At 34.0% G+C, this 14,400-nt stretch overlaps 1 protein-coding gene across 1 annotated transcript; it reads right to left on the bottom strand.

Annotated features, from left to right (window-relative positions):
* Positions 1–672: 672 nt before the first annotated feature.
* AMTN (amelotin) lies at positions 673–14,111 on the bottom strand. The gene is made up of 9 exons (XM_039845351.1): positions 14,050–14,111; positions 13,877–13,945; positions 10,837–10,923; positions 9,784–9,849; positions 8,798–8,887; positions 5,294–5,329; positions 3,980–4,006; positions 1,363–1,627; positions 673–683 (listed from the first exon to the last, which is right to left on the bottom strand). The coding sequence occupies exons 2-9, from the start codon at positions 13,928–13,930 to the stop codon at positions 673–675; spliced, it is 636 nt and encodes a 211-aa protein (XP_039701285.1). The 5' UTR covers positions 13,931–13,945; positions 14,050–14,111.
* Between the last annotated feature and the right edge of the window lie 289 nt (positions 14,112–14,400).

Below are 14,400 nucleotides of genomic sequence, written 5' to 3'. Positions count from 1 at the left end.
TAAACATTAAATGCCATAATCACTAGTTCTGTATATAAGTAGATTGAGGATAAGCAATATGATTTGCAATTCTTTGTTTCCACTCTATATTTTAGATGATCAAACATAATTTGTTTATTGAAATTAATATTTGAAATATTTGAAATATTAAAAATAATTTGCTAATTGAAATTAAATATGTGGCTCTTATGGGACACAGTGGGTCATAGTTGGTTGTGAGAAATCAGAAATCATCCTTCCATTGCTGGACATCCACTCCCATAACTGTAGCACTGCCTACTTCCAAGGAAAGTCCTGGAAAATTCTAGATCTGAGTGTTCTCTAAGGGTCCCAAGATAATGCCATTCCTGAAAGGGTCTAACTTTTTCGCATCCCCAAAGAAGAAAACATCGGTTTTCAAAATATGGTTTAATGTATATATCTTCCAGGTCCAAGATGGCAAATGTTACATTTCAAAGACAAATTTATCCATTTAATTATTCTTTTTCAGAAGTCAGTATTCTTTAGGAAGAATTTTTCTCTGAAATTTCAAGAAGGTTTTTAGTTAACTAAGTATTAATTTCTTCTAATATTCTCCAGTGTATCTCAATCTATTCAAGAACATGGCCAATGAAAAAGATTTACATGTATCACCACATTTGAGGTGGTTTAGTTGAAAAAGTTTGCAACGGCTTACCGAATTCCTGAAAGAAAATAAAACACTTTTTAAATGTAGGTAAAAGCATATTGAATTTAAACATTTTTATTTGCATTAAAATTTTTTTCTAGGAACAAGAATATCAATATCAAATCATTCTTTTTTTTTTTTTTTATCTCCAAGGACATTTGTTTCTAGACATATCCAATTGTTAAATGATCGTCTTTGCTTGTTAGTGTTGGAATAGTTTATTCCTGAAGCATTTCTGAAGTCTCATCTGAGAAGGGCACATGGGTTCATCTACTGTGCTATCTCCAGTCTATCATTAGTAGCTGCTTGCAACATTAAGTTAGGAAGATTCTGAGTCTCATCCATGGGTATTATGATTGATTAATTGTGTCTGTTGTGGGCCTGTGTATATTTGGAGGTTGGGATACAAGGGAAGATGGGAATAGGAGAGCACAGTCTGTTACCAAATATTTCCAGCTCTGACTTAAACGGAAAGTATGTTAGCAATTAAATGTCTTCTTTCTCGGTCAATTCGATAGGATTTGTGACCCAGTAAAAATATTTTCTCACATTGCTGCAATCAACTATGAGTGAGTAAAGGGGCTCCCTGATTTTATTAGGATCTGTAATGGTCAAGGCAAGAAAAGAACCTTTCTCTCTTACTCTTCAGATGACCTTCATGGCTCAGGGGCATTTTCCCAGGTGAGAGAACTTACCACTTGGGGACCCTGTGGTGGTTTCCCCGGTAGTGAGCATGCCTCTCTGGATGCCTGCAGGAGTGGTCACTCCAAAGTCATTGCCTGCACCACTGGGAGTTGGGAAGGGGCTCCCTGGAGCTCCGCGGATAGGAGGATTTATTCCTGCTTGTCCTGCAGGAAGGATTCCATTTTGGACATCTGGATTAGCCTGACTGGTGGGCAGTATGGCTCCGGAGAGCAAGGGCTGGAAGATGAGGCCTGCGAAGATTTGTGGGGCCACCGGCTGGAATGAGGGAAGGAAACAGAAAACAAAGGAACACATTTTAAGGCTGGCCAACCAGCCTTTTCTCCTTCGAAGGCAGCAAGTTTGGGTAGAAATGGCAGGGTGAAGAAAGTAGAATCAGAGAAAATAATAAATATGGGGTATTCCTCAGAAGAAATGCCTCTCTTCCTGAGACAAACCTGATGCTAGTTTCACTACTGGGATTTCTTGCTGTGCTCCAATTCCCTCTTAAAGGGAAAGCCACCATCGAGGCAGGTCACTGGAAAAGGAATAATGCATTATTTGCTAATATCAAATATATCTGGAGGTAGAACTAAGGCAGAAAACCTATATAATTATGACAGGCTATATCTCTGTTATTGACCTAAAGCATATCTTTCTTTTGCTAGTAATTTTTTAAAAAGTAATTTACACCAGTTGTGTATTCCTTTGGGGTTACCCAATGGAATTCCTCTTTATTGAACTGTCAATGATTTGCACACTAGTAATGAATGCTATTGCTGCCACACTTGTTTTATTTTATTTTATTTTTTTCTGGGAAAAAAATTACTGTAAGAAGTTCCCCTTAAGAAGAAATAATATGTCATAGACTGGTTTTGGAGAGCGTTCAGGCAGGAACCAGTTTTCTTGGACCTCCCAGTTTTGATGGCATTCTCATAGAGTAAAAGAGTCAAGAACTTATAATTAAGAGGTGAGAAAGTAGAAAAGTTTAAGGGGGTCAAATATATGGTGACGGAAGATTTGACTTTGGGTGGTGAACACACAATGCAATATACAGATGATATATTATTGAATTGTGCACTTGAAATTCATGTATAATGTCATATATATATATATATATATATATATACAGGTATATATATATATATATATAATTTTGTTAACCAATGTTACCCCAATAAATTTAATAAAAAAAGATTCAGGTCAGTTTCCTTGAGCACGGTTCTCAGTTTGCATAAGAACCATATGAGGAGTTAAAAAGGCAGTTTCCTAGGCTCCATTGTTAGATTCTGATTGAGCAAGTAGAAGACAGGACTTAGGAATCTCTATTTTTAATCAGCGTTCCCAGTTGTCCTGGTTTGGTGTCCAGGACTGAAGTTTGGGAAGCACTATCTTGATTTACAAGATATTGAAAGTAGATTTATACTGGATAAGAGATAAAGAGTAGAATACAGAAGCTTCGAATTGAGGGTTGTGACATCCATAGATTTGAAATAGAGAAGGTGGGCCATGCTCATCATTAAAAAATAAGACAAAAAGAATAGACTTTATAAATTACCTAGTGCATTCCATATAGTAAAGGTAAGTGTTGTTTGATGAAACGGTATGTGTGTGTGTGTGTGTGTGTGTGTGTGTGTGTGTGTTAGCTGTATGAAAAATGTAACTGTTGCTATAAGTTTTACTAAAAAGATTTGAAAACCACTTGCATCGTGTTGAGAAAAATGGCTTTTAATCTGGATCTACTCTTTTTTTTGACCTTGCGGCTGAAGTTGCTTAAGCTCTCTGAGCCTCAGTTTCTTTATAAAGTTGGGTTCAAAATCTGTACTTTGCAATTGGTGAGGATTAAAGGCAAAGTATGTAAAAGATCTATTAAGGTACCTGTTATATAGAAGAGACTCTAAAACTGGTAGATGTGGTTGTTCACATATCAATGTCGGCAAAACAGCCCATGACTTGATTTTATTTATGGGAAATCTAGCAAATCTCTACTTTTTTCACTATAGAAAGATAAAAAAAAATGCATGTCTTCCAAGACATTGCCTCAATTCTTTACTTTGGTGTCATGTTTAGATACATTATTTTTTTCTAAAAATGATCTACAGAGAAAATGCATAAAGTGCCCAGTAATGATAATATAAATTTTGTTTAGATTAAGTCTTCTAGCTACTCACGTGTATAGGGAAGAGTTCATTCATTATGATAAAATGTTAGAAAAAAATATTATTTTCATACAAAATTTAAAATTTAAGTCAAGAAAATTAATAGTTCCTGAAGTAAATATCAATATGTGTATTATTTTACATCTGCATGCATTTCAATAATTTATAATCCTAGATTTTAATCAATGTCAAGTTAAAAATATGCTTTGACTTTTTAGATAGAACTGAATCTGACATCAATATACAGAAAACAAAAGCTAAGTCAAATAAATGGAAAAGTAGCTGGAGAAAGATGATAAAATTGCCAGCTAGACAAAGATAACCTAATGAAAACATTCAGTTTATTTTAGTATACACTAAGTTGAGGTTTGTGGTAAAAAGAGACTATGGATATGAGAACAGAAAATAGCATTGTGGTAGCAGTGAAAAGAATTTGAAATGTTAGTAATTAAAATTTTTTTTTTTTTTTTACCAATTCCTCTGAGCTTAGGATGGTCCCCTAGAAGGAAAATAATAACATAAATTATTAGACAAATTTTAATACATTCATGGCACAATATGTATAACATAACTTAAAAATTTTAAATAGTTTTAAAGATTATAAAGAAAGATTTTTTATTTTCAACAATATTTTAAAATGCCTTTGTAACTTGTACCACAAGACTTAAGTCTGCACATGACATTGCATTGCTTATACTTATTATCTGAATGATGGAGATCTTCTGGATTTTAAAAATTTTATGTTTTTCTATTATTAAGCAATAGAAGCATATTGGAGGAAACTTGGAAATGCAGAAAGCAATAAGAAAAAAATATATAATCCCATCATGCATTTTGTTGTATTTTCTTCTAGTTATTTTTCACACATTTCTTTTTTTACATAATAGAAGTCATGTCATTTATACAATTTCTGTTTTACCTTTTCTTTTAATACTATACAACAATTATTTAACTATGTTATTGATAAATTTTAACAAATAAACTTTTGAGTAGTGACAAAGTGTTTGCTTTTTTTGTTGCACAGTTTAATAATTTTCTTTTTGTTTAAATTTAAGTTGCACCCAATATTCTTCTGTAGTCTAAATATGATTTTGCTGAATATATTTGTAAATAAACCTGTGATATATTTTAGATTATTTCCCTGGGATGTGTTCCCAGATGTGGAATTAAGAGTTGATATGAATTTTATATTCGATTCTGTTTTTAAAAGTAAAAGCTGTCACCTGATGCTCAGTTTTGATCTTGGTCCCTGGTAATTTTATCAATGATCTCAAGAACTACCTTTTACAAAGGAAAATAGAGAGAAAGAAGAAAAAGTGTATGTGTCATTTTTTAGGGAAAAGATATGTGATTAATAAATAAATTTGAAATGAAAAATGTTCCCCAAATTATTAATTATAGATCAGTTCCATTAATTATTTTTTTCTTCTTAGCAGTGTGGTTTAAAGGATTAACTCATTGCTTCACCTGTGACATTTACTAATTGTGATTGTAACTGAGTAACAAAGTATCTCCAGTTACTCATCTTCAAATTGGCAATAAAAATGTTGTCTATCAAATATTGTTTTGAAAATTAAATGAGATAGTACATAATAAATAATAAAGTACTTAAGACAGTGCCTGGCACATAGTAATCACTCAGTAAGTGTTAGTTCTTGTTATTATCAATATCCATACAATGCAAAATAAAAAGGAAACTTGGCAACTATCTGGTGAATTGAGGCAGGATTAAATATTTAACACTAAGATGATTTAAAACAAAAATCATATTACAAAATAATCTTACCTGAGCTCCAAGTTGTGCTACAATAACTGGTAACATCTGAAAAAATAGTGAGAAATTCCATAAAAAATATATTCAAAGGTAAGTTCTGGCAGAAGATACAAATATTGAAACTTTCTTAAAAATGTAATATTTGTTTCTAGTGTATCATCTATAATCATAGACATTGACTCATAGAACTGGACGGGAATCAGAACTCATCCAATTTGTATAAAAAAGAAGATTAGATCCAAGATAACTTTGAAACCAGTCTGAGGAAGCACATTTAGAAGGCAGAAGTGAATAAATTAGATTATCAAAAAATAATTTTGGTCTTAAGTCTTTTCCAAACTGAAAATTATTATGAAAAATTAATGATATAAAATGTGATAAAAATGCATGTGTTCATTTTGTATGGCATTTCAGAAGACACATTAAAAATGTAGTGGATATTTTAAAACACAAAATTTTCTTGAAGCATGTATAGTTAGTCTCATATGTTTGTTTGGATTTTTACTGTTGAAATAGAACACTGGTAGGAAATTATGGGTGACATTGCTCAATAACCCGTGGCACAGGCAGAGAGCTCTTAGAATTAAGTGAGAAATACTTTAATGGTTGCTGATAACTATGTAAATGTTATGAATTTATGGTTGAAAAAATTGGGATGAAGTACTGGTGTGCTCTAGTACTCTAAGAACTAAAGAGTTTATGGAAGAGAACTAGGGTTTTAAGATTTATCTTTATTTCTATAGAAATTCACACAGTGCCAAGAAAGTGATCAAAATGGAACTTTTAATATCAATCAACCCCAAATATTTGAAAGTCATATGAAATAGACTGTTAAATTTATTATTTCCCTTGAGTTGGTATAGTAATATCCATAGTGCCAAAAGGTAAAAAGCACATAGATTTAGGAATTTTTTTTCTCAATTAGATCCTTGGAAACTGACAATACAAAAACAAAAAACAACTAATCTTCAGGGTGGCAATGGGAAATTGGGTTGTGGGGAAAGGGACACTTGGGATTTAGGAGCAAACAAAATAGAAATTTCTTTAAAGGTGAATGGGAAGGGACAAAAATACAAATAGGAAACCAAAGATGTCTAAGTAAAAACTGTAATGAAAGAATTTAATTGTTCACTAATGTAAAAATAAGGAGAAAACTTTTAAATTAGTTTTAGAAGAGAAATTATTTGAAATAATTTTAGCTAACACTGAGTGTTTACTACATGGTGGGCACTGTTTTAAGTATTTTATGTCTATTTACTCGTTTAACCCTTATAACAGCTCTAGTGGTAAATTCTACTTTAATCTCCATTTTAAATTGTGAGGAAAGTGGGCCGCAGAGTGGTTAAGTAACTTAGCCAGCATCACACAGATAGGAAGTAGAGAGCTGGGATTTGACCAGAAGCTGTATGTGGTTCTAGAGTTCACACAACCACACTGGTCTTGCTTTGATAAATGGAAGCTGTAGACAGGTGCCCAATTCTGGAAGAAGATGCCACCTTGGATAAAGAAAGGCATGGTCAGAGGGATTGACAGGGGATGCACAGGAGTCTGGTACAAGGACCCTTGGTGCCGGCATAGCCTAGAGACACTGAAGAATTCTCACTGAGAATGGGGATTGATTTTTATTATTGCATATTAGGGAGTGTGTAATGTCAAACTCTCTCTACTGAACCTTAGGTAACATCTATGATGCCTACTATTGTTTTTGACTGGAATGGATATTCTTTGGTGAATATGAAGATGTACTAAGTCTGACTTCAAGGTTAGACAAGAGCAACAGTTGAAAGTGAAATTGGGCAGTCAGCATAAGGAATATGCCAGGATCACGTGTTACAGAGATTCTCATTTTATTTGTCTGCCTCTCTCGTCTTTTTTAGAGGATCATTTTTGTATTGAGATATAAATAAGCAGCAAATATGTTGAGTGAAGGCTCTAATATATCTATAAGAAATAAGTACTGACATAGACAAGTATACATCTCATATTAAAAAAGAAAAGTAAAAATTAGTTATGTTACAGAATTTCACAAATATGAGTTAATGCAGTATAGAGTAGCTTGTGTTGTTACTTAGGACAAATGGAGGTACAGAAAAAAGTATTAGTTGTATATGGTGTAGAATTTAAATTGAGCAGGATAAAATTATTTTGTCAACGAAAGTCAACTTTGATAATAATTACTAATTAACACAGCCCACTTTTATTAAAACCTGGAGGTGTCCATAGTGGTAAGAAGATGGTAAGGATGTATTGGTCCACTGTTGTATTCATGCTTCATAATTTGAGAATGTGTATTAAAAATCTTACATTTTTGTATGACTTTGGACCTACAAATTCTTTTCCTAAGAACTGGTCCTAAGGAAATAATCATTGATGTGGTCAAAGACTTAGTTATAAGGATGTTCGCTGTATCATCATTTATAGAAGGAAAATTTTAGAAAAAAAGTTTTGCAATACAATGGAATAAAAAGCAATCATTAAAAACAATGCTATAAGTGAATATTTTAAAACACAAAACTATTCAGTCTATTTAGTGAAAAAAATCAGATTATAGAACATTAGATATGCTAAGAACATATTTCCTTTAAAAAATGTACTTACACATCATAACAAAAAGATAGGAAATACATAACTTAGGATGTTGACAGTTAATTCTGGCTCTTAGGATTATGGATAAATTTTATGTTTTTTTTTTTAAATCTGTATTTTCTGAGTTCTCTATAATTAACATATATTATGTCTGTAATAAATAATAAAGCTTCTATAAAATTTTAGACCATTGTGTGGGAATGATAGTGCCTGAGATCACCTGTTGGGGAGAATAAGTTATCCATAATAGCTTAGTCTAGTCATAAAGGGGCATTATATTTTTCTCCAGAGCCTAATAATATGTTTGGAGAAGTTTCAGAAAGGTAAAAATTTGGGCTTTCTCTGTAGTTAAAATTCAAACACTTCTAAAAGAAGTGATACCCTAAGTATGTCATTTATATTTTAGTGTGAGAGCGTTTTCTAGAATTTTTCCTAAAAGCAAACTATGGTGGGAGGAGAGGAAGAACTAGAAAGTCTTTGGGGGACTTTGGAGAGGGCATGAAAAGAGGTACAACAAAGGGAAGATTAGATTTGCTGAATTTAAATTTTATCCATCTCTTAATTTTAATCAAGGATGATTCTTATCACCCAGCAAGTATTCAGTGGAAAACACAACATGCTAAAGGAGAATCCTGATACCTCTCAATTTCCCCCCCTTATGCTTTTTACTTTTCAATCTTCCCAATTGTTCACATTTCCCCATTACCCATCACAAATGTATTCTAAATGCCCAATTTTCCTGGTGTGTATTTTCATGAATTTTCAGCAGGAATCAAATTGCCAAAAACTGTTCCATATTCTATAGAACATCCTTCTGGAAATTATCTGGGTGAAATGTTCAAGAACCTTGAAAAAATGATTTCCTTCCTTTTAGGCTTCCACCTGATAGGAAATAAATGTTCCCTATCATTAAACTAAAAGGGAACTTACTTGTGGTTGCAGCTGCTGTTGTACGTTTAATGCCCCCAGGGTGAGTGGGAGGGTCTGGGCAGCAGGTGCCATTCCTGCAGCAGGATTTAGCTGTAGGACAAATAAGATTTTTATTGTGATGTTTCACTTTAAACATTCAGGAAACTAAAATGTATTTACTAAATGTAAAATATGTTTAACAGAGATTTTGCTTTGCAAATATATAGTATACTACATTACATTTGGAATTAAATATAGAGATGAAGTTCAAAGACTTGTTTAGTCTACTAGTATAACCATACGGTCTGACTAACTTTTTCCATATTAAATGTTTCGTTGACATTTAACCCAGTCTCTTTGAGAATTACTTAGATGATTTTATCCTGGGTTTTCTTTTTTGGTTATAACAGCCACGATTCCTGGAATATTCCTGATAGCTTTCTTGGGAAGTGATGATTTCCTCCATAGGTATCCCCATGAAGATTGTAAAGGTCAGAATAAAATATCTAGTCTGCACGTAGTCAAATACTATATAAAAATTTGACCACTGGAAAAAAGTCTGCTTTAATCAGGAAAGGAACTTAAACTATACATAGTTTAAGGAACTATATAGGTATTTTATGAGAAAAATGAAACTATCCTTTCTGGTTTGCTCTTTTCCTTGGGGTGTAGATAGTAGTCATAGTGTTTGTGGGTGTGTGGATGTTGTAGGAGGCAGCAAGGATGGTGTGGCGAAGGAATGGGCAGAGGAGCTTGAAGAAGAGGTAAGATCAGCTGAAAAAGTAAAGACTTGAGAATTATGTTAGTTCTTTTAGAGTCTCTTGCTAAGAAATACTTTTCATGATGTTCTGAATTAGCATCCAGTTCTCTGACTTTTCTCTGTCTTCTCTTTCAGCTTATCTACAGTGAATATGTGTGCATGTGTACATTGGCGGACACATGCACTCAACATTAGGTATTATATTTATTTAACAATGAATACTAAAATGATACAAAAGAGCACTTACCAGTTGCAGATCTGACCCCAGTGTGAGCATCTGTGTCAATGGTATTACACCCAAAGAAGGGAAGACCTGCATGACATTGGAATTGCTGCATGAGATGAGAAGTTGTCTGTTCTCACTATGCTGTCCATGGTGGATAGCCTTAAGCAACTTATACTCCCATCAGAGGTGGATTTGTCAAGAAGGTAAATAAAAGTGAAGCTTTAGGGCCTCTCACTAGCATGGCTTCGGGAGGCACCCTAGCAATGTGTCCAGTTTACGGTTTTTATCAGCTTAAAAATATATACTTCTTATTTCTTATTATGAATTATTCACTTTGGGACTTAATTTTACATATTTAATTTTGTATTCTTTTTCTTAAAGAATGTCCCCAAGTTGTATAAGTTTCAGGTTTCCTAAGGAGAAAGATTGGCTCTTGTCTTGAAAGTTCCATAATGTCCATAGATTAAAAAAAATCTTTAGACTCTGGTGTTATATGATCGTACTATTTCACAAAGTCCAGATGAAGGTATGGTGAGGTCCTTTAGGGCTGAGGAAAGGTTGGAGTGAAAAAAAGGTGGTAGCCAAGAGACAATATAGTTTTCAAAATATTTAAATATGCTTTAAAGAAACAGGCTTTATAGTGACACATTAGCTCATTAACAATGGAACTTAAGAAAACCATGAGGAAATCTGCAGTTATTTTTATAGGTTACCTCTCAATCTGTGATAACTAGCAAATACTACGTATGACATGTCACAGTATTTCAAGGGTGTAGCTAATCAAGTTTTGTCAACAAGTGTTGCTATTGTTTTTCAGTTTACTAGATTTGGTTGCTAAATCAAATTATTATTCAGGTAAAAGGAAAAAGAATAAAGATGTTTGTTTTCCTAAATTTTCAGAAAAGTATATTGGTTCTTGTTTTACTTTTCTCCCAAAAGAAAATCTCTTGATTAGTCATGAGATTCTGTGTAAAATCTTGATTTTAAATCCACTGGTTTTAACCTGTTTCCTTTGCTGGTCTGTAAATGTTCCCTTTGCTGGTCTGTAAATGTTCCCTATTGGAGGACTCTTACCTGATTTGGCTGCTGTTGGTTTAGTAGGGTTGCCTGATCTGGAACCAGCTTTGTTGGAGGAAGTCTCAAAGCAGGGTTAAGCTGAATCTGTGATAACAAATATTTGATGAGGTAGGAATGTGTTTGAGGATTTGTATCCATTTATTTCCAGGAGATAACAACTTTGTCCGAAATGCAAAAAAAGTCTGTCTTTAGACTGTGTGTTTTAGAGCAGTTTCAATTTCCCGGAATATTTTCTGCAAGGTAGAAGATGGAATTGTAGAATAGAAAATTGCCAGCCCAGTGAGTGTGTGGTGGGGAGGAAAATAGTGTGAGGCAGGGCACCTGAATTTCTGGAGGTAGTTCTTTAGCTCCCATTTCTTCTCTGTAATGGCCTTCTTCTTTTTTCAGGGCATGAAATACGTAGTCTGTATTTTAACTCTGTACACATTTGCTTTTTCCCACTGCCTGAAGGTATGCTTTCACAACTCCTACTCCATTCTCATAAAACTTCTGTCTCATGCCTAACTAGTCACTTCCCGTAATGGAAATTCAGTCCTTTTTCCAGCCAGAGTATTTTCCCAGTGTATTAAGAATTACCGAATTTAAGGGGTGAAAATGTGCTTATAATCATATGATATATCTGTGTGGTTTTGTTTAAATATGAGGAAACTGAGGTCCAGACAAAGTGACCTGTCTAGGTGACACGGTGAGTCATATGCTAGGATCCTGTGGCAGAGCCTGTACTAAGATCCTGCAAGTACTCTTGGTCTTTTAGGAATGAATCCTTCCCTTAGCTTCTCTCAGCATTCTCTCTGCATTCAGGTGGAAGCTCCCCGGTCAGGTTGACCCCAGTCAGCCTTTGCTCCTGGCTATGTCACAGAAGACAGTATGCTGTGGCCCTCCAGCACTGCCTGTGCCCTTGGGCCACTTGGATATTCCTTGCAGCTGTCCCCGACTGCTTGGTTTTACTTTGGACTTTTCCCCTTAGTTGTAAGAGATAAGATTGGCATTATCTGTCCTTAGAAGTCCCTTTAAGCTTTAAGATAATATAAGTATAAAATCCAGCAAATTTCTTTTCCTCCTTTACAATCTATTGTCAGCATGGCAGCCAGAGTGGTCTTTTGAAAACAATCGTGTGGTCATTCTATTCCTCTCCTCAAGTCCTGCATTGACTTTCATTTTAACTCAGGGTAAAAGCCAGAAATCCTGCAATGGCCTAAAAGGCCCTCATGCCCTGGGCCCCCGTCTCATCTCATTTCCTCTCACTCACTCTACTACTACCTTCCAGGCTACTTGCTGTCTCTGTGACAAGTAAGGCCCACTCGACCTCAGAGCCTCACCTCTTTCCCCAGACATTGGCTCACTTCCTCCCCTGCTTCAAGTCTTTGTTTACATTCACCTTATTGAGGCCCACCCTGACCACTCTCTTGAAATGCAACCTGTTCCATCTCTAAAGTGCACCCTATTCCCAAACTTTTGATCTACTAAAAACAATTGCTAGGCTGTTTTAAGTGTCTACATTTGCAAATCGACTCATTTTTTATGCCTTTATAATAATTGAATAAATTCATTTACTACTAATAAAAAAATACCTTGTCCATGTGTCTAGATTTTTCATTTAATAAATATCACTACTATACCTAATAGACATTTAGTGTCTCCTCCTGTATCCCCTGCACCACATTATAGCTGCTTTCACGGAATTGGCTATTAGCAATCTGTATTAACCTACACGCTACTCCTCAGTTTACCTTGAATGATAGCTGTACTTCTGGAAAGTTTTATTTATCTTGAGTTTTTACAAATTGTATGGTAACTTAAATACACTGGAGACACGCTATTTAGGAGAACCTTTGGTAAATTTATTTGGTGAAATGGTAAATCATAATTTATAAAAAAATTAACTTCCTAATTTACCTTGTTTGGAAGTTAAGTTTTTGTAGATAACTTCTTTCAAGAAGGACATATGTATATTTGGAATGAAGCAAAAAGGATTTTGTTTGTTCATGTGTGTGTTCCATCCCCTTTCTACAAGATCTCCCTGTTCATCTTCTTCATAGAACTAATCACAGTTATAATTTATCACTAAACACTTCTTTTGAAAAATTATTTATTAGTATCTTCTGTCCTAGTGAACACCATGAAGGATCAGGCTTTTTTCCCCTCTCATCATTGTATATTTAGCAACTAACACAGTATCTGGTTTATAGAGAGTTTTCAGTAAATATTTGTTGATTGTATGAATGATTATAAAAGTGTCAAGTGGGCTTGAAGCTCACCTAAAAATTTCTCTGTGTTCAGCTATTTCATAGAAATTTATTCTAATAATTTCCTCAATGTCTACACTCAAGCATCTCAAGTAGTCAAAAGGAAGTCCATTTAGAGACCTAAATCACCCATCTCTATGTCTATAAAATATTGAAGAACAATTGGAGTCTGTGTTCCAAGACAAGTGCTCCTTTTTTTTTATTTTTTCAAAACTTGTTATATGTGAACACATTTTGTGATGAAATGTTCAAAAGTCAAAAATTACAAACATTTTGAAAATATTTCCTTGCTATTGCAAGGAATTTATATAATCTAGATGTTTTGTACATACAATTAGAAAAGTCAGAAAATGTAGTTTACCTCTTAAGTCATGAGAAAATAATGAGTGCCAAAAAATCTTAAATTCTTTTTGAGAAGTAAAATAATTATCCATTTTGGGGCTTATAATCTAAGGCATCATTCTTTTTTCTCCTGATTTCTACCTGATTGCTCTGGCGAAATAATAGAAATTCTACTACAACAGATGGATGAATTTTAAGGATGTAAGTACATGGAAATATATACTACTACTTTATTCGTTTGTCATCTTTCACCTTGGAAAGTAAGAACTGAAAACTAAGGGAAAGGATCACAGAGAGCAGGAAGTGAAATAGGTCTACAATTAAAGATGCTGCTAAGGATGGTTGGTACATAAAATACAATTTTGACAGAGAGCAGGAAGTGAAATAGGTCTACAATTAAAGATGCTGCTAAGGCTGGTTGGTACATAAAATAAATATATTGCACTTACTGGTAATGCCTGAGTTGATCCTAGAAGACAAAACAGTAGAATCGTAGTCTTCATGTTTCAAATTGCTACCTATAACAACAAAATAGGGTTACTCTTTCACTCCATTTTTTCTTCCTATTGAGAGATGATACTTAAAAAACTGTTTTATTTGAAGCATGGTCAATTAATGTTACCTTTCTCTCCACTAGACAAAATGTACAGGTGGAATGATCTTCAAAGTCCAGTTGATTTCTTGTTTTTGTGATGAAAAATTTTATCTTTTGTTGAGGTTTGAGTTTGTAGAAGGAATTTAAACTCAACTCCAGGAGGCTGGAAACTGAAAGACCAATCAGGACATAGCTGTCTGTGAAATCATTTGGTTTCTTTCATTTCCCAACACTTCATTAGGTGAGTTATTAGCTGCAGACAGCATATTACTCAATGTCTACCATTTGAATAGAGGGTATTTCAGGAAGACGTGCCTTGTGTAATTAAGAAAAGCAAAGACAATTAAAAAAAATTAAAATCCCTCTTCATCTCCATCT

This window comes from Pteropus medius, unplaced genomic scaffold, assembly GCF_902729225.1.
Source record: "Pteropus medius unplaced genomic scaffold, Ma_sr-lr_union100, whole genome shotgun sequence".
Classification (NCBI taxonomy): Eukaryota; Metazoa; Chordata; class Mammalia; order Chiroptera; family Pteropodidae; genus Pteropus; species Pteropus medius.
The sequence above is the reverse complement of the archived record's forward strand: the minus strand, read 5'-3'. Positions and strand labels throughout refer to the sequence as shown.